This window comes from Geotrypetes seraphini, chromosome 4 (assembly GCF_902459505.1).
Source record: "Geotrypetes seraphini chromosome 4, aGeoSer1.1, whole genome shotgun sequence".
NCBI lineage: Eukaryota > Metazoa > Chordata > Amphibia > Gymnophiona > Dermophiidae > Geotrypetes > Geotrypetes seraphini.
The window spans coordinates 49,654,656-49,680,425 of NC_047087.1; the positions used below are offsets into that span (position 1 = coordinate 49,654,656).

The window sequence follows — 25,770 nt, forward strand, 5'->3', positions numbered from 1 at the left end:
AAGTGGAATAGCCTAGGGCCTTTTTTCATCTAAATCCGGCCCTGCATGGAAGTGCACCCAGCATCTGCTCTGCACTTCCTGTACAGGGAAGACAGCTAAGTTATTCTCACCATTATTATATGCCTGGGATGATATCATTGTCCTCCACACAATTGGCCTGGGCAAGCAAGGAGGTGACCTTACATTAACTTTCAGCAGCATAGATGCCCACAGTGGTGTCACTCATTTCTGTCCCCTTCAATCACTACTTGATGACATGTCTGACTGCCCCCCCCCTTGCAACCAGATGCCATGTCCGACTCTCACATTCCCCAATGCCATGTACTGCAAGAACACCCCCGGGGGCAGTGATGATATTTTGAATTTGGCACTGGACCACCAGACCTTGCCTCTGGTAAATCCTGGAGGTGGGCTGGGGGAATGGGAGGAGGGCTGAGTTGGGGACAGTTGGAAGAGGTTTGGTGAGGTTTGGACTTGGCATTGGTTTGTGTGGGGCTGGTCTGATATGGCATTGGGGTGTGTGTCTAGGATCAGTCATGGCACTAGTAGTATCCAGATGTGATCTGCATTAAGGCCATGACTGTGCTACCGACTGCTGGTAGCACATTTATATTTACTGTCACCTCTTGAGGTGAGAATAAATTTAGCCATGTTACCTGCAATTATGACAACTAGCATGTGGTATTAAACTGTAAACTAGCTGTCACAGTTGGCCACTCCTCCACCCATCCAGATCATGACTCTCTGCATTAGGCAGCTAATGCAGGATTTTTACTATTATGCTTTACTTTATGCTATGCTTTATTTTTACTATTATACTTTTTAATGCAGGAGAGATTAGCTTTAGCCTGCACTAATGTTACTGCTCAGTAATGAAAGATTAGGTTTCTTACCTCTGCTAATCTTCCTTCTTGTAAATCTCCACTGGAGGCTGAACTCGTGTATGTTTGTACACGTGTTCAGCCTCCACAGGGATTGTACAAGAAAACCTGTGTTAGTTGTTTAATGCAGCTGAGTATAAAGGCCCTTATATTTACTATCCAACAGTGTCTTTGAATAAGAGAGTCTGAAGAGATTAACTGCAGCAGTATAAAGTGCTCACTACTCTTTCTACGGGTCAATATGGTTTGCAATTTGGCAAGAGTCAAACAATTCAAGTCAGTATGACTATGAAATCATATAATTCTTCATTTTAAAAAAAAAGCAAAAATAATTTTAATTTAAGAAGTTCAATTAAATGCTTACCAAAATCAGCAAATACTGTTTGACCAGTCACAACTACTTTGTCAGGTTTCAGATTTTTGGTTAAGGGTTTGGTAAAATTCCCATCCTGCAGAATAAAATGTTAATATTTTATAGATAGATTAAGATTAGATTAAGTAGGCAGTAAAACATGGCTGTGTCTAAACATTTTAAATGTCAACAAAAATGTTCAAAACTTTAATGATTTGTGCCACGGTAGAGGTTTCTATTGTGGCTTGGAGCGCTGCTCCAACATTCATAGAATTCCTATGAGAGTCAGCGCATTTAGAGCTCTGGGCTACAGTAGAAGCATCTACTGCGGCTTAGTAAAAGGGGGAGTTAGATTATTCTTGGTTTTTCTATTGTGGCTGTCTTGAGAATCACTCATTAGTTGTCTCTCTTTAAATAACAAAATAAGGGAACAGTCAGTTGCTGCCCACAGAAAGGCTTGGCTCTAAGTACTGGGACTTCAAGATGATCTGTGCAAATTCACTAGTTAATAACTAGCAATAAGTTGATGTCAAATAATCAGTTATTTCATTTAATTGACTAAACAGATAGTGTGCGTGAATCTTCTTGCACACTATTCTATAACTCCGCAGATCTAAATCCCTTAGCTCGCAACTCAAAAGGGGTGTGGTAGGAGTGTTCTAAAAATTTGTGCGTGGAATTACAGAATACTGCCATTCAAATTTCAAGTAAGAATATAAGAACATAGGATTAGCCTTACTTGGTTAAACTAATGGTCCATCAAGGCCAGTATCCCATCTTCACGGTAGACCAATGGTTCTCAACCCTGTCCTGGGGGACCCCCCAGCCAGTCGGGTTTTCAAGATATCCCTAATGAATATATATGAGAGATTTTTCATTATATGCAAATCTTTCTCATGCATATTCATTAGGGATATCTTAAAAACCCGACTGGCTAGGGGTCCCCTAGGACAGGGTTGAGAACCACTGCGGTAGACAATCTAGGTCACAAGTATCTAGCAAAAACCCAAGTTGTAGAAACATTTCATGTTATCAATCCAAGGCAAGCAGTGGCTTCCCATATATCTGTCTCAACAGCAGAATGTGGACCTTTTCAGGAACTTGCCCAAACCTCTTTTTAAAACCAGATACGCTAACTGCTCTAACCACACCTTTTGGCAATACGATCCAGAGCTTATCTATTATCTGAGTGAAAAAATATTTTCTCCTATTTGTTTAAAAAGCATCACCCTGCAATGTCATTGAGTGACCCCTAGTCTTTGTAATTTCTGATGGGGTAAAAAATTGATCTACTTGTACCCATTGTACACCATTAATCAGTGACCCCTCCTTGAGTAGCAATAAAACTAAACATTTCCTGTAACTGTACATCATCTCTCACATCACCCTTGAAAGATTTTAACCCATTCTTCCAAAGAGACCTTATATAAGGAAACCTTCATAACTCACAACACTTCACTTCAGACCTTATACCATTTCAATAAGATTGATTTAGTCACAGAAAAGAAATCTTTTCTTTAGCATCTTGTAACAGAAGGTCGTGTTTGGTTTTTTAAGAACATAAGCATTGCCTCTGCCGGGTCAAACCAGGGGTCCATCGTGCCCAGCAGTCCGCTCCTGCGGTGGCCCCCAAGGTCTATGACCTGTAAGTGATCCTTTACCTAAACCTTTTATTCCCTAATCATTTAATATCCTGTTTAGTAACCCTCTATCTATACCCTTCAATCCCCTTCTCCTTCTCCTTCAGGAAATCATCCAAACCCTTTTTGAAACCCAATATCGTACTCTGTCCTATCACCTCTTCTGGAAGCGCATTCCAGGTGTCTACCACCCTCTGAGTAAAGAAGAACTTCCTAGCATTTGTTCTGAATCTGCTTTCTTTAAATTTTTCTGAATGCCCTCTTGTTCTTGTTGTCCCCGCTAGTCTAAAGAATCTGTTCCTCTCCACCTTCTCTATGCCTTTCATGATCTTATAAGTCTCTATCATATCCCCTCTAAGTCTCCACTTTTCCATGGAAAAGAGCCCCAGTTTCTCTAGCCTTTCAGCATATGAAAGGTTTTCCATGCCTTTTATCATCCTTGTTGCTCTTCTCTGGACCCTCTTGAGTATCGCCATATCCTTCTTAAGGTACGGTGACCGGTACTGGATGTAGTACTCCAGATGCAGGCGCACCATCGCCCGATACAATGGCAGGATAACTTCCTTTGTTCTAGTTGTGATACCTTTTTTGATAATGCCCAACATTCTGTTCACCTTCTTTGAGGCTGCTGCGCATTGTGCCGCCAGCTTCATTGTTATATCCACCAATACCCCTAAGTCCTTTTCTAGGTTGCCTTCCCCCAGTACCATCCCTCCCATCATATAGCTATACATCAGGTTCCCTTTCCCTATGTGCAAGACTTTACATTTCTCTACATTGAAGCTCATCTGCCATTTTTTTGCCCACTCACTCAGTTTGTTCAGGTCTCTTGTAGTGCTTTACATTCTTCAACAGTTCTAACCCTACCGGAGAGTTTTTGCAAAAGAAAATGTTATTATGAGCAAAAAATTAAATCTTTGATTCATCTGTCATAGACAAGTATTCCAGAAGTCTTGCAGGTCATCAAGATGCTCTCTGATAAATATGCGGCATTAATCTCTCTCTAGCTATTCCCCGATGAATACCATTCTCATTCAGTTTTTTTCCTGATGGCTGATGCAAGAAAAGGTCTAAATGTTGGTATGGAGTTCTTTGTAACTTCATGACAGACTTCTTGTTTGTTGAATTGCTAACTGTGAGAAGGGCTGTTGCTTTGCTTGGAGAACTTACACACTCTTTGGTTTAAGGGCTGCAATTTGGCTGTTGGGAAAACCTGCACCTAGATTCTTCTTTAGAGATTTTTGCTCAAATGATGCACATTACTTACACAAACGTTGCTTTCTTTGTTCTGAATGAATCCTGATACAGAATGGTTTGACCTCTGAGGCAGATGCATCTGTATCGAAACACAGTGCCATGTCGGATCCCCTGTACTTTTTTCTCAAGATTTATACAATAAACTATATTTTCACCCTGTGCATTCTCCTGGCTTGTTGGAAGTCCCTTGTCCTGTCCTACTTTTCTTCACTGATTTCTTGTTTGCTCCTGGAATGATTTTATCAGATGAACTTTCCTGGGTATGGTTACCATGGATATCAATTTTTTCTATTTGTATATTGCGATAGTGGATGAATATAGCCCTGCAGTTTAGAAATGGTTTTGTTCAGCCATTACTTTTTTGCAGGTCTTCTAAAATTTGTTTTGATTATGGTATGATGATTTCCCAACAAAATTTATGGTAAAGACTAAGATCAAAATATTTTGGATCTTTATGCAGGATATGATACACAAACTCAGTTGTGCAGATCTACTCTGCAAGGTGTTTCTTAGCTCTTCAGTTATTCTAATTAGCCAATTGTGCTAGTAAATTAGGGGTATGTTTACTATATCACACACACATTCTGAAGTAGTCAGAATCTTTCTACTTCGTACATTACTGTGTCTTAGCAGACATGAAACACTAATTTCTACCCTTTTTTTAATGCACAAGAAAATTACTGGTTGAATTAAGTAAGGATATCATTAAACAATTTCAAATGAATTAAACTTGAAGAAATGGGCCACTTTAACAATTAATAAAACAACATGTGAAAAATCCAATAACATATCAAAAACATCTTAAGTAGAGCATATCTATATCTATTTCTATAAACTCTCAATATATCACTAAAAGGCAAAATGGTGAGCATTGTTGTAGAATCACAATTCCATCTAGTGCTTACTGAATTTATTTTCTTAGGTATCCAACTGCAATAGTTAGATAGTATAATCAGATTGTTTTTGTTTCCAATCAATGTGCAGTCATCATTTAGGGGTAAATTCTCTATATGGCACTGAAAAATTCAATACAGATTAAAAAATGCATTTAATAGTGCAGTTTATAGAATACACATAGTGACTGGCCTCATGACTAAAATTTAGGTGCAACCATTTATGCAAACTAAAACCAGGTATATTCTATAAAAGCGCATGTAGTTTTTAGGAACGCCCATGGCCATGCCCTTTTGAGATCTATACATTAGACTTTACAGAATATGCTTAGAAAGTTGGGTGTGTAAATTCAAATTAGTGCCAGTAATTTCTTGTTAGTGGCCAATTATCGGCACCAATTGGCTTATTTGTGTGTACAATTTGGCTGCACAGCCAAATTTGCATGCGCAAGTTTTTAGTCACCATATATAGAACCCAGGGGTTACTTAGTGTCAATGGAATACCTGAGCAAACTCATAAAATTTTTCTATTAACATTTAGTATTTTCCAGAAGTATAAGCCAAATACTTAGCCTGAAACCAGATAAGTATAATTCTATGTCATCACATCATCTTATATCAAGAATGTACAATTCTTATTATATTGTGGGATCATAAAATTTTTAACAGCACTGTATGAATAGTAAATCCTTTATACTCATTTTTGGAAAGTAATACATAATTTACAAATTTTGTTTTTCCTGGCCAGTAGTAGAGCAGTTTATGATGCCATTACTGCAGTCTCTCTGGCAATTTGTTTGCCTGTAGAGTATTCTCTTCCTAATCCCAACTAATTAGCCCTCATAAGCGCTGCAATGGGATCAATTTCTGCTACATATCTGCCATCAGTGGCATTCATACATCATACTAATAGTTAAATTTATAACTCCTATAATGAAAATGGCTTGGCTAACTAAATTTAGATGACATGACTCTTTGATATAAAGATATCCCTAAGTGGTACTGACTGCACTAATACTTTTTAAGAACAAATGTGAAAACTAAGCAGACTGGAAACAGCAGCAAAAGTATTAATTTATTCATTCATTGTTCTTGTGATACAACAATATGTTGTTTATGAATATACCATCTTGTCCTTTGATTCAATGATATCTTAAAAAATAACTAGTATAAGCTAATGTTTTCAAAGAAAGCTTCTGAGGAACAAAACCAGGATGCCACCTTTGAGATGGCTATGCATATTGCAAAGTTTTAGAGGGATAAAAAGTCAATGTGATCTTTAGACTCAGAAGTGCATATCCCAAGTTTAGAACAGTTATGATATGATATTTGAGAATGATATAGAACATAAAGGAAGTATGTGCTCATCGCCCTCCCAAAAAAACAGACACACACACATTCTCCCTGGCATTTCTGCAAGATTTGTGCAGTAAAAATATGTTCTCAGAATTCATAGTGGCAAGGAATGGAAATAGAGGAACTCTATCAATGGAAACTAAGAATAAAAGTTAGAAGTCAGATCTGCAATATTGTACTAGGAAAAGAATCATGAGCAGCCTAAAAAGGTGTACTAATCTTTTTCTGTTATTAACATGTACATTAATTCTAAAACTATGATACTCTTCCTGTACACTTTCTCGGGTGAATTTATTTAAAATGTACCTATATGTAATATATATGTATATTAACCATTTTGAATGTGTAAATTCAAAAAAGCGGTATACAAATCCCATCCCCTTTCCCTTTAATCCTAATAAATAATAATATATTTTCTTATTTTATGCTTTTAAAGCTGCAATCCAGTATTGCCACTTTAGCCTCTCTCCAGACAATTATTTTGACCACTCTGAGGAACCAGTTCAGTATGAAACATGCATGCAGTTCAATGTACTCAGGAAACAAGTGACATAACTTAAGGATATGGTGGAGAAGCTCATAAGCATTTATGATAATGAGAACTACATTGATGAAATGTTTCTTTAGGCACCTAACTAAGATCCCCAGCAGAGGGAAGATGAGACTGCCCTGTGAGAAGACAGCTGGAAATATCACCAGAGCCAGTAAAATTGTTGCCCTGACTCTAATTTCACTTGAACTGAGAACTAGTCTGAAGCCTTAGAAGTGGAGGAGGTGAAACTATCCCATAATGAGGAACAAGAACTCATGGGCCAAGGATGAAACATGTACAAGAGCTCACTCTTTGGCCACGGCTAGACCAGAGCATCCAGACTTGTGCTTCCAGGCTTGGATCTTTGACTGAAGAATTGGTCTGCCTTCTTTTGTTTCTTGTTGTTGCCATCAGATCAAACATTGGGGAACCCCAGCACCGAACAATGGATTGGAAGGATGCTGCAGACAGTGTCCATTCTCCTTGTTCAACTTCCTGTCTGCTGAGGAAATCAGCATGGACATTGTTCATTCCCACAACATGTACCACTGAAAGCGCCTGAAAATGAAACTCTGCCCACCTGAATAGCAAGAGAACCTTCAGATACAGCTGCACACTCTTGACCCTCCAGACTCTTCTCCAGCCTCTACAATGCCAATCAAATGGCACAAAGTTCCAATCTCTAGATTGACCACTTCCTTTGGGAGACCAACCAGCACCCCTGGACTGGGCGTCCATTGCAGTGAGCCCTCCAGCCAAACAGGCTGGAACCCATTGTCACAGTTACCTATGAGGCTATTCTGAGAGGCATGCACCTTGATAAAGTCTGTGGTGCAGCCACCAGCTCTTCTGGTCTGGGCTACTGGAGTCCATGGCAGAGATGTCTGCAGGAAGTCCAATTGAGATAACCAACTGGAGATCCAACATAAAAATCTACAAACAATTGATAAAAGAAAAACATTTTACTAATCCAAAATTGACTCATCCAATACTAGCTCAAAAGGAATCAATACAAAAGAACTGTTCAACCTAGTTACGAACTTATTTGACACCACACGCTACACTCAATCCATGCATAATATTAAGCTACCTTCAGCAAATGATCTAGCACAGCATTTTGATTCAAAAATTAAAAACCTAAGAAATAACTGTTCGACAAATGACATATATGAACATCAAATAGTTAATGTACAAAGAAATGAAATACCAGCGGATATGATTTGGGACTCCTTTCAAGATTTAGAATGGAATAATTATATCAAATTATATAACAATTACACTAAATCATACTGGGTCTTGGACTCCTGTCCCTAATAAATTATGAAAGCAGCCCCATTAGGCTTTAAACTAACTTTGTTGAATTATTTGACTGATAATTTAAAAAATGGAAAATTCCTTACTAATAATGGTAACATTATAATAACTCCAATTCCAAAAAATTGTAAAGAATCACTAGCATTAGTAACCAACTATAGACCAGTAGCATCCATTCCATTTTTTGTAAAAATCATGGAAGGATTGGTACATGCCCAATTGATGGAATATCTTGATCAGTTCTCTTTTTTACATGAAACTCAATCTGGTTTCAGACCTCTATTTAGCACTGAGACAATAATCGCGGCCATCTTGGATAATCTACGTTCCTTGTTTAGTAGGGGCCTTAATGCCCTGATTATGCAATTTGATATGAGCTCTGCCTTTGACTTAGTGGACCATGGGAAACTGTTACAGTGCTTAGATGCAATTGGTATCAGAGGCGAGGTGTTAGACTGGTTCCGAGGTTTCCTTATGTCACGTACCTATTAAGTACGCTTTAACTACAATCTCTCTGATACCTGGAGTAATCCATCTGGCGTTTCGCAGGGGTCTCCATTGTCCCCATTGTTTTTCAATGTTTACATCTCATCACTAGGTGTGCAATTGTCCCAACTGGGGATAAAACTATTTAGTTACGCAGATGACTTCACGATCATTATCCCATTCACTACCTCTCTCTCTACGAAGTCACTCCTATGGCAACAGAAGTACTAAATGTGATGGAACAATGGATGACTGAATTTAGACTGAAGCTAAATTCTGAAAAAACAAAATTCTTCATAGCCTTGTCATACCCACTTAACACTAAAATATCGCTGCGCATCAACAAACTTAGTTACCCTATCCAATCTACTATGAAGGTATTGGGTGTAATACTAGACCAGGGCCTAACCATGAAAGACCAGGTGGACTCTTTGGTCAGAAAGGGCTTTTTTACTCTCTGGAAGCTTTGGTCCATTAGAGCATATTTTGATGCTTCATCATTCAGAATTCTGGTACAATCCCTTATACTGAGCCAACTTGACTACTGTAATATCACCTATCTAGCAATTTCCCAGAAGAACATGCAGCGATTACAACTGGTGCAAAATGCGACAGTCAGGGTGATTTTTGGGCTGAAGAAGTTCGATCATGTAACTCCTTCCTACCAATTCCTGTATTGGCTGCCGATGGAGGCACGTGTGAAGTTTAAGTTTGGATGTTTCTGCTTTAAGGTACTATTTGGCCTAGCCCCCAGATATATAACTGACCTTTTCTCTTTCTCAACCAATCGACATAAGAGAAGCTCAAACTTGAATTTTGTTTCTCCACCAGTTAAAGGCAGCATTATGGGGTAAAGATCTGAAACAATTACTCATGCTTGCGAATACTTATGAGGAATTTAGGAGACACCTAAAAACATATCTGTTCCTAAAGTACTTAGGCAGCTGCACTGCACAATCTTTCCCCAAAATAACTGACTGCTAAACTTTAACTCTGTTAGTCCTACTCAATCTGTAACATTTTTAAAAAATCATTGTAAACCACAAAGAACTTCATAGTCCTGTGGTATATAAACTGTTATTATTATTTTTCAGGACATGAAATGTCAGAACTTTCTATGTTCTAGAAAGTTGGGAATAAGCAAGTAGGCCTCAGTCAAATCCAGTGAGGCTAGAAATTTCCCTGGTGCTACCACTGATCAAAATGTCTCCCTGCGAAAGCGCGGCACTTTCAATGCTGCATTGACATGTGTAAGATCCAGAATGGGCCTCCAATTGTCTGAGCCGTTCTTGGGCATGACGAAGTATATGGAGGATCTGCGTGAGCCTGAAATTTTCATGTGGCACCTTGGTAAGGCCAGACAGAACCCAGTTCAGGTCCTATGAAGGGAACGGAGGCTTGATAGGAGGTCTAATGCAAAGAACACCCTTCAAAAATTTGGCGATATCAGGGTGAGACGCAAGCAATGAAGAATGATCCCGGCCTCTGAAACAAGACAGCCCAACAACTTGGACCCGAAGGGACGCTATGATAAGGCCTTTATCAAGACCTGCTTGGAGGATGGCAAGAACCACCGAAACTGGAACGGAATATGGTTCTACCTTCTCCTGGTTGCACCAATGTTGGAAAGTCTTCCAAGCCTTAGCATAGGGAGACACAGTAGTCGACTTCCTAGACTTGAGCAGAGTAGCAATGACTACATCAGAATAACCTTTGTGTACGAAGGCTGAAAGCTTAATAGCCACGCCATATGAGCAAAGCAAGTTGGATCCTCTATGCAGACCAGACCTTGAGTAAGAATGTCCAGATGTGTGTGGAATCACAGGCTGCGACCCTGATGCAGATGCATCAGATCTGCATACCATAGTCTGCGAGTCCAGTCCGGAGCCATCAGAATGACCTGGTCCTGATGGGCTGCGATCTGCTGAACAAGTTCGCTGATCATAGGCCAGGAAGGAAAAACACAGAACTCCTCCCTGCAGCCATGGTTGAACTACAGCATCGAGACCCTCACTTCCTGGCTTGGCTCTTTGACTAAAGAAACCATCTGTCTTCCTGTTTTGTGCCATAGCCATGAGGTCGAAGTAAGGCTGACCCAGCGCTGTACAATGGTTTAGAATGCCACCAAGGACAGCACCCATTTGTCCGGATCTAGAGTCTGTCTGCTGAGAAACTCTGCTTGAGCACTGTCGACTCCTGCCACATGTGCTGCTGAGAGTGGCTGGAGGTGATGCTCCGTCCAGTGAAAGAGCAGGCGGGCTTCCAGAGCCAGAGACGACCTCTTTGTACCTCCTTGGCAATTGACATAAGTCACTGCTGTCACATTGCTGGAGAAGACCCTGACCACTTGGCCCTCCAGAGTCTTCCGCAAGCGAACCAGAGACAAATATATAGCCCTCAGCTCCAACCGGGTTAATCAACCATTTCTTCTGGGAAGGGGTCCAACACCCCTGAATGGGATGACAATTGCAATGGGATTCCCAGCCCGAAGGTTGGCATCTGTCATCACAACGATCCAGGAAACAATCCACAGAGGCATGCCTATGGAAAGAGACTGCAGAAGGAACTACCAAGTCATGTTGGCTCTGGCCTCCAGAGTCTAAGGAAGAGAGGTCTGTAACATATCCTTGTGCAGAGCCCAGTGGTAGAGCAACACATGCTGGAGAGGATGCATGTATGCCCTCACCCATGGCATGACATCCATTGTGGCCGCCATGGCCCCAAGGACTTGAAGATAGTTCCACGCTGATGGACCTGCCTTGTCCAGAAGAGAAGAAATCTGAGCACACAAGCTTCAGTACTCCAGAGAATGTGTGGGTAACAAACTACTTTTTCTGTAATTCACAATCCACCTGAGGTCCAGATCACCTGATCCACAGTGGGCTGACTCTTGGCAAACAAGGGGGCTCTGATTAGCCAGTCGTCGAAGTACAGGTGCACCTACAAACCCATTTTCTTCAAGTGAACTACCACAACCATCATCACCTTGATGAAGGTCCGATGAGCTGTAATGAGACTGAATGGCAGAGCCGAGAATTGGTAATAATTTTCTAAGACATGAAAGCGCAGAAATTTGTGGTGAGCTGGAAAAATCGGGATATGCAAGTAAGCCTATGTGTGATACAGAGAGGCAAGAAACTCTCTCGGTGCTACTGCTGCTATGACAGACTTTGCTGTCTCCATACGAAAGCATGGACTCCTGAGAGCCTCATGTGGAAGTAAGGAAGAAGTAGGGAATTACAAGCCGGTACGTCGGACTTCTGTGGTAAGCAAATTAATGGAAATACTTTTAAAGCAGAGAATGGTGAAGTGTCTTGAATCCTGGGATTACAGGACCAGAGGCAACATAGATTCACTAGAGGTAGGTCTTGTCAGACAAATCTGATCAATTTCTTTGACTGGGTGACCAGAGAATTGGATAGAGGATGTGCGCTAGATATGGTGTATTTAGATTTTAGCAAAGCCTTTGACAGTGTTCCACACAGACGTCTAATAAATAAACTGAGTGCCCTCGGGATGGGTCCCAGAGTGATGAGCTGGGTTAAGAACTCGCTGAGTGGAAGGCAACAGAGGGTAGTGATCAATGGAGATCGCTCTAAGAAAAGGGATATTACCAGTGGTGTGCCTCAAAGTTCTGTTCTTGGGCTTGTTCTTTTAACCGTTTTTATAAACGATATTGCTGAAGGGTTGTTGGGTAAGATTTGCCTTTGTGGATGATACCAAAATCTGCAATAGAGTAGACACGCAAGATGGTGTGAATAACATGAAGAAAGACCGATGAAGCTTGAAGATCTGAAATTTGGCAGCTAAAATTTAATGCTAAGAAATGAAAGGTCATGCATTTGGGTTGCAAAAACCCAAGGGAACAGTACAGTTTAGGGGGTGAAAATCTTATATGCACGACAGAAGAACGGGATTTGGGTGTGATTGCTTGTGATGATCTTAAGGTGGACAAACAGGTTGAAAAGGTGACTGCGAAAGCTAGAAGGTTCTAAGGTACATAGGGAGAGGTATGGCCAGTAAGAAAAAGAAGATATTGATGTCCCTGTATTAGACTTTGGTGAGACCTCATTTAGAATATTGTGTACAATTCTAAGGCCACACCTTTAAAAGATATAAAAAGGATGGAGTCGGTCCAGAGGAAGGCTACTAAAAAGGTGCGTAGTCTTCGTCATAAGGCATAAGGGGACAGACTTAAAGATCTCAATCTGTATACTTTGGAGGAAAGGCGGGAGAGGGGACATATGATAGAGACTTTAAATACCTACATAATGGAAATGCGCATGAGTCGAGTCTCTTTCATTTGAAAGGAAGATCTGGAATGAGAGGGCATAAAATGAAGTTAAAAGGTGATAGGCTCAGGAGTAATCTAAGGAAATAATTTTTTACAGAAATGGTGGTAGAAGATTGGAACCATCTCCCGGAAGAGGTGATGGAGACAGAGACTGTGTCTGAATTCAAAAGGGCCTGGGATAGGCGCGTGGGATCTCTTAGAGCGAGGAAGAGATAATGGTTACTGCGGATGGGCAATTTGGCTTTTATCTGCCATCATGTTTCTATGTTCTATGTTCTATGTTTCTAAGATTCAGAATAAGCCTCTAATCAATGGAGCCTTTCTTTGGCAAAATAAAAGTATATAGAGTTATCTGCCCGAGCCTGAGAGGTCGGGCGACATTGGCTCTATGGCCTGAATATCCAGCAGTCTTTGTACAGTAGCATGCACTCTGACTGCTTTGTCTGGGCACCCCATACGAAGAGTCCACGAACCAATCTGTCAGAGGACAGGAAAATTCCAGCTTGTAGCCTGATCAAATAATGTATAGAACCCACTGGTCTGACGTAATGCATTTCCAGGTCTACAGGAACTCTGAAAGTCTGCTCCTTATTTGAAGAGGAGTATCCCTCGGCCTGGCGTAATTGTGTCTTTTGGCAGAGGGAGCTGAATGGGAGGCGGAAGGCTGGGCATGCCTGGAGTCAGAGAACTGCTGTCTGTAGCTGTGTGAAAATCTTTAGATGTGGTACTGGAATATGGGCAGGAATGCCTGGAGACACAAAAAATTAGAGCACTCTGAACCTCTAGAGGACTGGGGTCTGCTATCAGGCAGGGTCTTAGGGCAACGGTCCACCACCGAATTCATGAGATCGTCCAAGGTCACTGCCAAACAACATCAGCCCTTTAATGGGAAACCTAGCTAGAGTAGCCTTGGAGGTGGAATCACTAGCCCATTGTTGAATCCAGAGCAATCTGTGAGCAGAAATCAAATATGCTGTGACTTTACCCAGGACCCACATAAGGTTATATAAGGCGTCAGCAATATAATCCCCTCCAGTCACAAGCAGCTGAGGAGGAAGCTCAACAGCCTCACTCTCCAGCGTGCCTAGACAAGACAGACAAGCGCATGTGACAAAGGATGCTGCCAAAGCAGCCTTTATGCCTAAAGCTGCTCTCAAAAAGCCTCCTGAGGATCACATCCAGCCGACAGTCTTGCATGTCCTTGAGCACCACACCACCCTCACTGGGAAGGGAGGTGTACTTAGTCACCTACATACCAAAGAGTCCACCTTAGGCTGACCAAGAAGCTGCTGGCACTCCTGCATCATACGATAGAGATGAGACATGGCTTTCACAACCCTAAGAGCACCTTCTGGAGAGTCCCACTGCTTCAAAATCAGAATGCTCATATCAGGATGCCAGGGAAAGGAGGAAGACTGTGAGCACACACCACATAGCCACGAAAAGGAAGTGGACGGAGCCAGCTGAATAGCTAAATTCAACTCCTGCATATACTCAGAAATGAGATTTGGCAAAGCCACAGACTTAAATAAACACAGAACCATGGGCTCATCCCCTGGTTCTAAAGCATCTGAGGGATCTGAAGATCCAGCAAGCATCCCCGTATCCCCAGGCATAGGAAGCGCAGTACCTGAAAACAAGGGGGCAGCAAGCTGCTCATTATCTTAAGTGCCCCCGAGGTCAAAGTAAGCCTGCCCATGAACAGTGGCTGACTGCGATGAGGCCCTGTCCAAAGAAGCAGTGCTGGACAAGTCCAAGGCAAGCGGGAATGCGTAGGTGAAGAATGGCTGTTCTGAAACACATTCCACAGATATATCATGAAATCCATGAAAGCTGTGTGCAGAGTCACCCTTAGATGACTTCACCTTACGTTTCTTGGGCTGCGGAAGGTCTATGACCGCCCGCCCGTATGGAACCTTCATCCCTGCTGAATCCTGAAAAAAGAGAAGGCCGTCCCAACGGGCTAGCTGAACGTTTTGTTACCTGATTAGTCAGGGGTGAGGCCAAGCTTTGCGCTGCAGCCTCCCATGGCTGTGCCATGTGGCGCAAGGATGTTCCTGAGGTGCTAAATTTGCATAATCCTGACAATAATTCACAATAGGAGAGCCCAAGGACTCCATTCCAACAAGTTGAGGTAAATAAAATTGCTATTTGGGAAATGCAGGGAGCTTTCGAAAAAAAGATTGCTAAAAATCCAAGATGGCTGTTAAGAAATTCACACCAAAATCACAATATTTTTCACATAAAGCAAATTACAAAATCAGAAATTTTAGGATTTTTCAGGTGTGGAAACACAGGGGGACATGCAGAAAACTAAAAAACTGCCAAATTCAGCAACTCCCCCGATCCACCTCACAGGCTGTGTCAGCCTGTGATGGAAATGTGCTGCAGCCTGCCTCAGCTCTCCTTAAGTAGCTGGAATCAGAGATTCACCGCCTCATGTTAGGAATGCCTCTTCGCTACTGATCTTCTGGCTTCTGGTCAGATGCGGTGTCTGACTGTACCTCTGCCCTCGTTGACCGACGGACATGCTCAGGAAAGGGCAGAGGTGAAAAATGCAGCTAGCACCCTTCGAGACACTGCTGAGTCTCCTAGGTATGCCTAACAGCATGTGCTCGAACCCGTTAGGCAGTAGGAGGAAAAATGCAGGTATGGCCCCGAGCTCCAAAGAAACCAATGCAGGCTGGCTAATAGGGTTTCTCTGGGATCAGTCTGTCAGCTGAAGACTGACATTTGTGTCTTCTCAATGCAGACAGAGCTTAAGAATCGCTCCGAGAACAAAGAAATTCTGATAAGGTGATGAAAACTAAATTAAAGTAAACTAAACCTTAGGTTTGTATACCGCATCATCGCAAAGCTCGACACTGAATAAAATAAGAAAAGAAAAAAAAAAAAAAAGGAGTGCAGAACAGAAATACTTCTTCAGGCACGTGTGCAGAAGGGAAAATCTACAGGTGGTGCTAGAGCTCCCAGTGAAGTAGAGGAGAGTCACAGAAAAAATCCAGAGGGGATTTCTTCTGCATATGGCACACAGCCATTGGGACATAATCCACTTGTTTAGAATGTCTTACATATTGCACTGGAAATTATTTTTAATCTATTTACACAGAGGTGTGTGAGGGTGTAATGGGGTTGGAAGAACAGATGTACTATTTTCTCTTCCGTATAAAAAGGAAAAAAAAGTAGCCTCACTTTGCAACTATACAAGCTCTTTGAAAACTCACTGTTTTGATATAGCAAGATTTGGTAATATGAAATCAAGTACAAGAATAAATCTCCATTAAAGCAAAACTGGAATATCTTGTCTGAATTATAAGCCTAGTGTTATCTACCAAACATCTTTAGATATTTGGCCAGTCACAGCTTTGGAAATAGTGGAATTTGACACCTAAATTACTCTGCTACACTGTACAAACACAGATAACATATCCCTATATTTTTTCTCTTGTGAACAGAGTACTGATAAAGCATCACCTATGTCATGATGTTCAGGACTTTGAAAAAAAGCAAGTACTGAGCTTCTTTCCAATTTCACTCTATCTTATTTCATCTTAAATATCTGAGGAAAGTGGAAATTGGAAAGTCAGAGCCAGTCACCAGCATCAAACATTTATCAAGCACTTGTCATTACATGTACTTATTTCTAACTACTACTACTAATAATAATAATTTCTATAGCGCTACTAGACATATGCAGCGTTATACTTCAAAACACAGAAGAGACCATCCCTGCTCAAAAGAGCTTACAATCTAGTCAAGACAGACAAACTGAACAAGAAGCTGCAGAATAAGACATTTCTAATGATCCAAATTCCCATTGATTCTCTGTATTTGTACCTATTTTTGAGTCAATGAAATATTAGTGTTTACACTGATTACAGACATTGAAGTTTGTTATGCACAAACCTCAACACACAAAAAGCTACGAGCTTGGCTTTTTTGGGGGAGGAGGGTTGACAATTTTTTTTTGGACTTCCATATCATTCAAAACCACTTGGGCAAAGAGCCTCAAGTCCTCATTCATTATTATCTTGTATTATTATCTTGTATTTTTCTCCTCCGTTTATATACAAACACAGCCCATTTTATCAACAGTCTTAACTAATGACCACAAACTGCAGCTGAAACAAGAACACAATAGCATGGACCCTGCATTTGTCACCAGGGCCTAGACGCACTAAGAGGATCAGTAAGACCGTGTGGGTCCGCACTGATCCAATGTTTTGGCAGATTCAGAAACAGCTATTGATGCACTAAAAAGTCTGCATGCAAATGATTCACATGGATGTTCATCGTAATCTCCAACTCTGCCACCCAATGATTGCTGTGAGAGATACTCTCACATATGCACAGAGCTGGCAGGGGAAGCCCAAACAGCTGAGAGGCTCCTGTCACTGGAGCTTCTATCATAGCCCTCCTCAGCTCTTCCTAAACCAAATTACCATACGAGACACAGACTGTGCAGGATTGCCCAGTACCGGCCTTTGTTTTATACCATTCATTTTCTAATTAGAGATCCTCTGTGCTCATCTCACACTTTTTTTGAATCCTGTCACCGTTTTCATCTCTATCACTTCCCTCAGGCATCTACCACCCTCTCTGTGAAAAATGAATTTCCTAATGTTACTCCTAAGTCTGCCATCTCGCAACCTCAAATCATGGCCTCTAGTTTTATCATTTTCTGTTCTCTGAAAAAGATTTGGTTCTATATTAATACCTTTCAAGTATTTAAACATCTGTATCATATCTCCCCTGTCCCTCCTCTCCTCCAGAGTACACATATTTAGGTCTTCCAGTCTCTTCTCATACTTATTTTGGTTCAAACCCCTTACCATTTTTGTCACCTTCCTCTGGACCACTTCAAGTTTTTTCATATCCTTCACAAAACTGAACACAATACTCCAAGTGTGGCCTTACCAATGACCCATATAGGGGCATCAACACCTCCCTTCTGCTAATTATTCCTCTTTCTATACAGCCTAGCATCCTTCTGGTTACAGCCATCACCTTATCACACTGTTTAGAAGCTTTTAGATCCTCAGACACAATCACCCCAAGGTTCCTCTCTCCATCAGTGCTTATCAATCTCTCACCTCCCAGCAAATACGGTTCCCTCAGATTTCTACCCTCAAATGCATCACTCTGCACTTCTTCGCATTGAACTTTAGTTGCCAGACGTTAAATCATTCTTCTAATTTTTGCAGATCCTTTTTCATGTTTTCCACTGCCTCCAAGGTGTCCACTCTGTTACAAATCTTGGTATCATCAGCAAAAAGGGTAACTTTACCTTCTAACCCTTCAGCAATATTGCTCATAAACATATTGAACAGAATCGGTCCCAGTAACAAACCCTGAGGCACTCCATTACTCACCTTTCCCTCCTCCAAGCAAATTCCATTAATCAACATCCTCTGGTGTCTGTCCGTCAACCAGCTTCTAATCCTGTTCACCACTTTGGGCCCTAACTTCAGCCCATGGAGTTCATTTAAGAGCCTCCTGTGAGGAACCATGTCAAAGGCTTTGCTAAAATCTAAGTAAATTACATCTAGCACATGTCCTTGACCCAATTCTCTGGTCACCCAATCAAAGAATTCAATCAGATTTCTTTGCCACAATTTACTTTTAATCCATTAAATTCTAAGAATTTCACTATCCTTTCCTTCAGCAATGTTTCCATTATTTTTCCGATAACTGAAGTGAGGTTTACTGGCCTGTAGTTTCCTCTGATCAGGGGCAGAGCAAGGTAAGTGTATCATAGGGATAAGAAGGAGGAGGGGGGAGAAAAAGGAAGGGACGCCTACTGCTGGACAGGGGGAGAAGGAAAGAGGTGCTGATGGACAGGGGGGGGTGAAGAAAAAGGAACGGAGGCCTAATGTTGGACAGGGGGAGAAGGAAAGAGGTGCTGCTGGACAGGGGGGAGGTAAAACAAAGGGAGAAGGGCTGCTGCTGCATAAGGAGAGCAGTGAAGGGGTGGTGGTGGACACAGGGGAGGTAAAAGAAAGGGAGAATGGACAGGGGGAACAGGCAAGGGGTGGTGATGGACAGCCAAGGAAAAAGAAAGACAGAAAGAAAGAAAGCGGCTAAGGAGAGAGAGAGAGAAAGAAATAAAGACAGACACACACATATATTCTAGCACCCGTTAATGTAACGGGCTATAAGACTAGTACTGTAATAATAGGGGAAATCAGAATAAGGGGGAACTTTTTCACATCATTGTATTCCTATTTAAGCTACTTTTAAATATTGTTTTAATATGTATATGAGTATTCTTATATTTTATGTACAGTTTTATATTTTCTTTCCAGATCAAAAGACATAATTTAGCATCTCATTTTTTAAAATATAATTTGGCATAATTTTCAAAAATTGCTTGTCTTTGCATCAGTACCTCCACCACATGCCAACCCAACCCAAACCACCTGCTGCTCAGAATACATCATGACTTGCACATCTGCTTCCCTAGCTTATAGGGAACATTGGCCACAACCCAGTCAAGTTTTCAAGATTTCCACAATGAATGTGCATGAGATTGCATACAATGGAAATAGTACATAGAAATCAAATAGATCTCTTGCATATTCATTATGGGAAGAGTAGCCTAGTAGTTAGTGTAGTAACCTGGGAACTGGGTTCAATTCCCACTGCAGTTCCTCATGTCTCTGGACAAGTCACTTACCTTCTTCATTTCCCCAGGTAGAAAAATAAGTACCTGCATATAATATGTAAACCGCTTTGATTGTAATCACAGAAAGGTAGTATATCAAATCCTTTCCTTCTCTTTAAATATTTATAATATCTAAATAGATCCATTTCTGTGGGGATATTTAGCATATTTTACTGAATGACATCCTGGACTTAATTGATTGCACAAACATTTATAAGTGATGATGCCAACAAAAATTTATACTCTATATTCAAATAAAGTTTTCAGCACTTTCACAACAACAATGAACATGCAGTGATACAATATATACTGTATAAAGATTTATACTCTTGTCTTAAAACATTATGACTATCAGTAAGGTAATAACACCCACCTTTTAGAGAGAGCCCTCTCTGCTCTCCACCCTATCCAGCAGTTTAACCATCCCCTCAGACAGTAAACTGGCATCCTGTTTGAATGTCTTGCCTATCTTGTCTGTTTAAATTGTAAGCTCTTTTGAGCAATGACTGTCTCCTTTGTGACTTTGTACAGCCCTGCTTACATCAGGAAGTGCTCTAGAAATTTGCTTGACTTCTTTGAAAGTGTGAATAAATATGTGGATAAAGGTGAGCCGGTTGATGTAGTGTATCTAGATTTTCAGAAAGCTTTTGACAAAGTTCCTTATTAGAGGCTCCTGAGAAAATTAAAGAGTCATGGGATAGGTGGCAAAGTTCAGTTGTGGATTAGGAATTTGTTATCGGATAGAAAACAGAGGGTAGGGTTAAGTGGTCATTTTTCTCAATGGAGGAGAATAAACAGTGGAGTGCCGCAGGGATCTGTATTGGGACCGGTGCTATTTAACTTATTTATAAATGATCTGAAAATTGGAACGACGAGATGACACTAAACTGTTCAAAGTTGTTAAAATGCATGCAGATTGTGAAAAATTGCAGGCAGACCTTAGAAAATTGGAAGACTGGGTGTCCAAGTGGCAGATGAAATTTAATGTGGATAAATGCAAAGTGATGCACATTGGGAAGAATAACTGAAAGCACAGTTACCAGATGCTAGGGTCCACATTGGGGGTTAGAGCCCAAGAAAAAGATCTGGGTGTCATTGTAGACAATATGATGAAACCTTCTGCCCAATGTGCAGCGGTGGCCCAAAAAAGCAAACAAGATGCTAGGAATTATTAAAAGGGGTGGTTAACAAGACTAAGAATGTTATAATGCCTCTGTATTGCTACATGAAGCGACCTCACCTGGAGTACTGTGTTAATTCTGGTCTCCTTATCTTAAGAAAGATACAGCGGCACTAGAAAAGATTCAAAGAAGAGCGACCAAGATGATAAAGGGGATAGACCTCCTTTCGTATGAGGAAAGACTAAAAACGTTAGGGCTTTTCAGCTTGGAAAAAGGACGGCTGAAAGGAGATATGATTGAAGTCTACAAAACAAAATGAGTGGAGTAGAACGGGTTACAAGTGGATCGAATTTTCACTCCATCAAAAATTACGACGACTAGGGAACACTCAATGAAGTTACAGGGAAATACCTTTAAAACCAACAGGAGGAAACATTTTTTCACTCAGAGGATAGTTAAGCTCTGGAATGCATTGCCAGATATTGGGGTAAGAGCAGATAGCGTAGCTGGTTTTAAGAAGGGTTTGGACAATTTCCTGGAGGAAGAGTCCATAGTCTGTTATTGAGAAAGACATGGGGGAAGCCACTGTTTGCCCTGAATTGGTAGCAACGAAATTTGTTGCTCTTTGGGTTTTTGCCAGGTAATAGTAACCTGGATTAGCCACCATGAGGACGGGCTACTGGGCTAGATGGACTGTTGGTCTGACCCAGTAAGGCTATTCTTATGTTCTTATAATATTAATACTACATTTAAGAATATGTATACTGCTAAGCATAATCTCTATTGTAACTTTTCAAAGCATTTAATTCTATACAAGATTCATAGTTTTTTTCTTTTTTATCACCATCATTTCACTGATTGTTTTTTTTTTCACATCTACTAATTATAATGAACATCAAGTTTAGTCAACATACCCTGACAATACTTGGTTATATTTTTAGAGGATTGCCAAGTTTTTAGGATTTGGAATTTTGCCTTTCGGTCTATATAAATGTGTATTTTATCATGATATCTGTAAGAAAGATAGCAACTACGGGATCACGAGTAGATCGGAAGAAGTCATAATGCCACTTTATAGAACAATGGTCAGACCACATTTAGAATATTGTGTCCAACACTGGTCTCCTTAGCTTAAGAAGGACATAACTCTTTTGGAGAAGGTGCAAAGGCGAGCCACGAAACTAATCAAAGGAATGAAAAATTTGAGCTACGAAGAACGCCTCAGGAAACTGGGACTGTTCACACTCGAGAGGAGAAGACTGAGAGGCGATTTGATAGAGACTTAAAATATTAAAAGGATTTGATAAAATAGACCAAGAAGCAGCATTACTAACATTTTCAGATGTGACACAGACAAGAGGTCACAGCCTGAAACTAGGTGGCAGCAGGTTCAGGACGAATGCCAGGAAGTTCTGTTTCTCACAACGGGTGGTGGGCGCTTGGAATTCTCTTCCTGTGGATGTTGTGGCGGAGACTACTCTTCGGGGTTTCAAGCACAAGTTGGATATACACCTTCTTGCAAATCATATTGAGGGATATGGTAATTTCAGGTTTTCATAATAGAGAACCTAAGTGGGCCGCTGCGTGAGTGGATCGCCGGACTTGATGGACCTCAGTCTGATCCGGTGAAGGCATTTCTTATGTTCTAACTTATTAAACTGACTATATTTTGATTACTTAAAGAAAAGAATGCTTGCATTACTCAAAGTTGGCACGTGGGCTTCCAGCTGCACCATCACACTATTGCTAGTACTGGCTTATAAATGGAGAATTATATCTTCTTTCACTTTACATTTTGCCAGTCATGTTTAAACCAATATTAAAATTACAAACGTATAAAACTAGGGGCACAAAGAATAAAGTTATGTCTTTATAAGCTATCATGCTGAGAAATTAAATGTTAGTAATATTGTACAACAGCTGACACCACCACAGGAGTCCTGTTAACATGTGCATTAGAGTAGACTGACTGGTGTTAATTGGCAGTGATGCTAAAAACCTGCAGAGGAATTGGCACTGAGTGAACCATTTCCTTTCACAGTATTCAGCAGCTTGAATTCAGGAGGGCAACTATAGTTTCTTAATGACAACCGTATCAAGCACTGTCTTTATTGTATACATGTGCTCAACACAAATCATGGCAGAATGCACAAAGGGCAGTTTTAGAACTGGCTGTGCGAGTGTATGCAATCATTGAATGTATAAATAGTAGCAGTTTTGGAGGGGAACGTATATGTATAAATTTCCCTTTCTAAAACTGACACTTAAACATGCCTCTAGCAGCAGCTCACACATATGAAATATTTATACTTTAGAGCAGGGGTGCCCACACTTTTTTGGCTTGTGAGCTACTTTTAAAATGACCAAGTCAAAATGATCTACCAACAATAAAAATACTAAACATATACCCCCTCTTTTACTACGGTGCGCTAGCTGATTTAGCACGCGCCAAGTGCCAATGCACCCATTATATTCTATGGACGCGTTAGCATTTAGTGCAGGTTAAATTGGCTAGCGTGCCTTAGTAAAAGACCCCCATATTTTTTTTTTTTTGAGTGCACCTCTTCTGTCCTCCAGATCTCGTTCCATTCCCCAACCAACATCTCTCTCTGTCCCTCCAGGAGCCAAACTTTTCTTCCTCTCTTCTCCACCCCTATTGGCAACATGTCTACTTCCTCTGTTCTGATCTTACATCTCTCTGTTCTTCATCAGGGTCTCTCCCCCTCTGTCTCTTCTGTCTGCACCTCCCATAGTCCGATATCTGCCCCCCTCTCTTCTGCCTCCCCTTTGTTTCAGGTTTCTCCCTCTCTCTTTCTTCCTTCTGTTAACATTTTGAGTCCTCCCACCTTTGGTCCAGGTCTTTGTCTCTCTCTCTCACTCTTTTTGTCTTCCCCTCTCCAGGGCCTGGCACTTCTCTCTCCTTGGTTCAAGGTGTTTTCCTTCTCTAATCCCTCTAGTAGTCCAGGACCTGCCCTGTCTTCCCCCTCCCTTTTGGTTCAAGGCTGCTTTCCCGCACATCCTCAAGGTCCTTTTGTCTCCCCTCCCTCCCCAATCCAGCATCTCTAAGGCAACCCCCATCCCGCCAGGGCCCTCATGACAGAATGAACCTCACCCCTGAAGATGCATCTTAAGCAACATTTAAATGTACAATATGTGCACAAACTGATTTTTCCATGTGTAAAATCCAGTTTCAAAATGCAGCGAACCTTTCTACATGTTCATATTCATTCCATTTCTTACCATGTTCTTCCATATCTCAAACTGAATTTCTCCAGATTCTGATGAAGTGGTCAGGAACAAATCTGAAAAGACAAATTAGATAAACTTATAGAAGATAATTCTGTTTTCCAAATACACCTTCAATCTTATGGCTAGAAATTTGAATCCTTCCACTGGGCCTTCCACTGAGCCAGTGAAGATGCTAATTTTTTTTGTGAAAAAGAACAAGCTGGATTGCTGCAATTCCCTGTATAAAACTTTTATGATCACTCAGAGATTTCACTCAGAGAATAGTTAAGCTCTGGAACGTATTGCCAGAGGTTTTGGTAAGAGTGAATAGCGTAGCTGGTTTTAAGATAGGTTTGGACAAGTTCCTAGAGGAAAAGTCCATAGTCTGTTATTGAGAGAGACATGGGGGAGGCCACTGCTTGCCCTGGATCGGTAGCATGGAATATTGCTACTCCTTGGGTTTTTGTCAGGTACTGGTGACCTGAATTGGCCACCGTGAGAACAGGCAACTGGGCTTGATGGACCATTGGTCTGACCTAGTAAGGCTATTCTTATTTAAATCAAATCCATCCTGTTGAAAACTCAAGGTTGATACTGTAAATCTTGTAAAGGATGTATAGTGGGTAGCGGCCCTATGTTGTGGAATGCCTTACTCCTATATCCCACATTCATTTCATAGCAACAATGTAAGCGTTGTCATTATCTGAAGACCTAGTTGTTTAAGAAGCTTTACAATCATTATTATATTCACCTCATTTCACTTTAGGCTACAATCAGTATTTTAGGCTACTGAGATTTTTTGATTGTAACTTTTTTTTCCTCTGTAAGATGAAATTATCCTTTGACCATCATGGTTTTTATATATTTGATCTGTTTGTTCCCTGCCTTCAGCTATATTGATGGCTAAGCAGGTTATAAAAGTAACATTAAATTAATGGAAGTGCTTAAGGGATTGTGCGACCACCTAGGAATCTGTCCTACAATACCCACAGAGTCAATGAAAAGGCAGTATTGCAAATATTACACCAGTCTGTTGAAGATGCTAATTTTTTCTGAAAACATTTTACTGACAAGTATCACAGCACAACAAAATTAATACTACAACAGTCATATCATAGTCATGAAGACAAATAATTTAACAAAGCCACCAACCAATCTTTTTAAAATTTTCTCCCACCCCCCATCCTCCCTCAAGGTACATGATAGCTCCAGTGACTAAAAGCAAAGCTGAAACATTGTCAAATGGGGTAGTCAGTCACAAGTTCAACAACTGACTCCAGGCAACTGGAGTCAGAGAATTTCAAAATGGATCCCACATATATTGCAACTTTTGCTCTTTAGGAGCATCCAAGTCAGGGATCCGTAGTCATTCCATTTGCAGATATTGGATAAGCAGAGCCTTCCACTGAGCCAGTGAAGATGCTAATTTTTTTTGTGAAAAAGAACAAGCTGGATTGCTGCAATTCCCTGTATAAAACTTTTATGATCACAAATATCTCAACCTGGTCACACAGGTAGAAAACATGAATAGAGCCTCACCAAATCAATGAACTGGAATAAAAAAACAAGAACAACATGAACAAACTTAGTGAAAAGCTTCATAAAAAAGCGACCCAGTTTATTTCGTTGTTCAGCCCGGATGGATGTAAAGTGTTTAGGTCATATATCCATTTCTGTTCTTTTCCCCTATCCGCGTTTTGATGCTACGATTAGTGCAACCAACATACAATAAACCACAGGGACATTGAACAG

At 40.9% G+C, this 25,770-nt stretch overlaps 1 protein-coding gene across 2 annotated transcripts in view; it reads right to left on the reverse strand.

Moving 5' to 3' along the window:
* The window catches only part of ITFG1 (integrin alpha FG-GAP repeat containing 1), a 304,607-nt gene that overhangs the window by 197,476 nt on the left and 81,361 nt on the right, over nucleotides 1-25,770 (reverse strand). For both annotated transcript variants that reach the window (XM_033940818.1, XM_033940817.1), the window contains exons 7-8: nucleotides 24,031-24,092; nucleotides 1,246-1,330 (exon numbers count right to left, since the gene is read on the reverse strand). In XM_033940818.1, coding sequence (XP_033796709.1) covers nucleotides 1,246-1,330; nucleotides 24,031-24,092 — 147 coding nt within the window. The remainder of the gene's footprint in view (nucleotides 1-1,245; nucleotides 1,331-24,030; nucleotides 24,093-25,770) is intronic.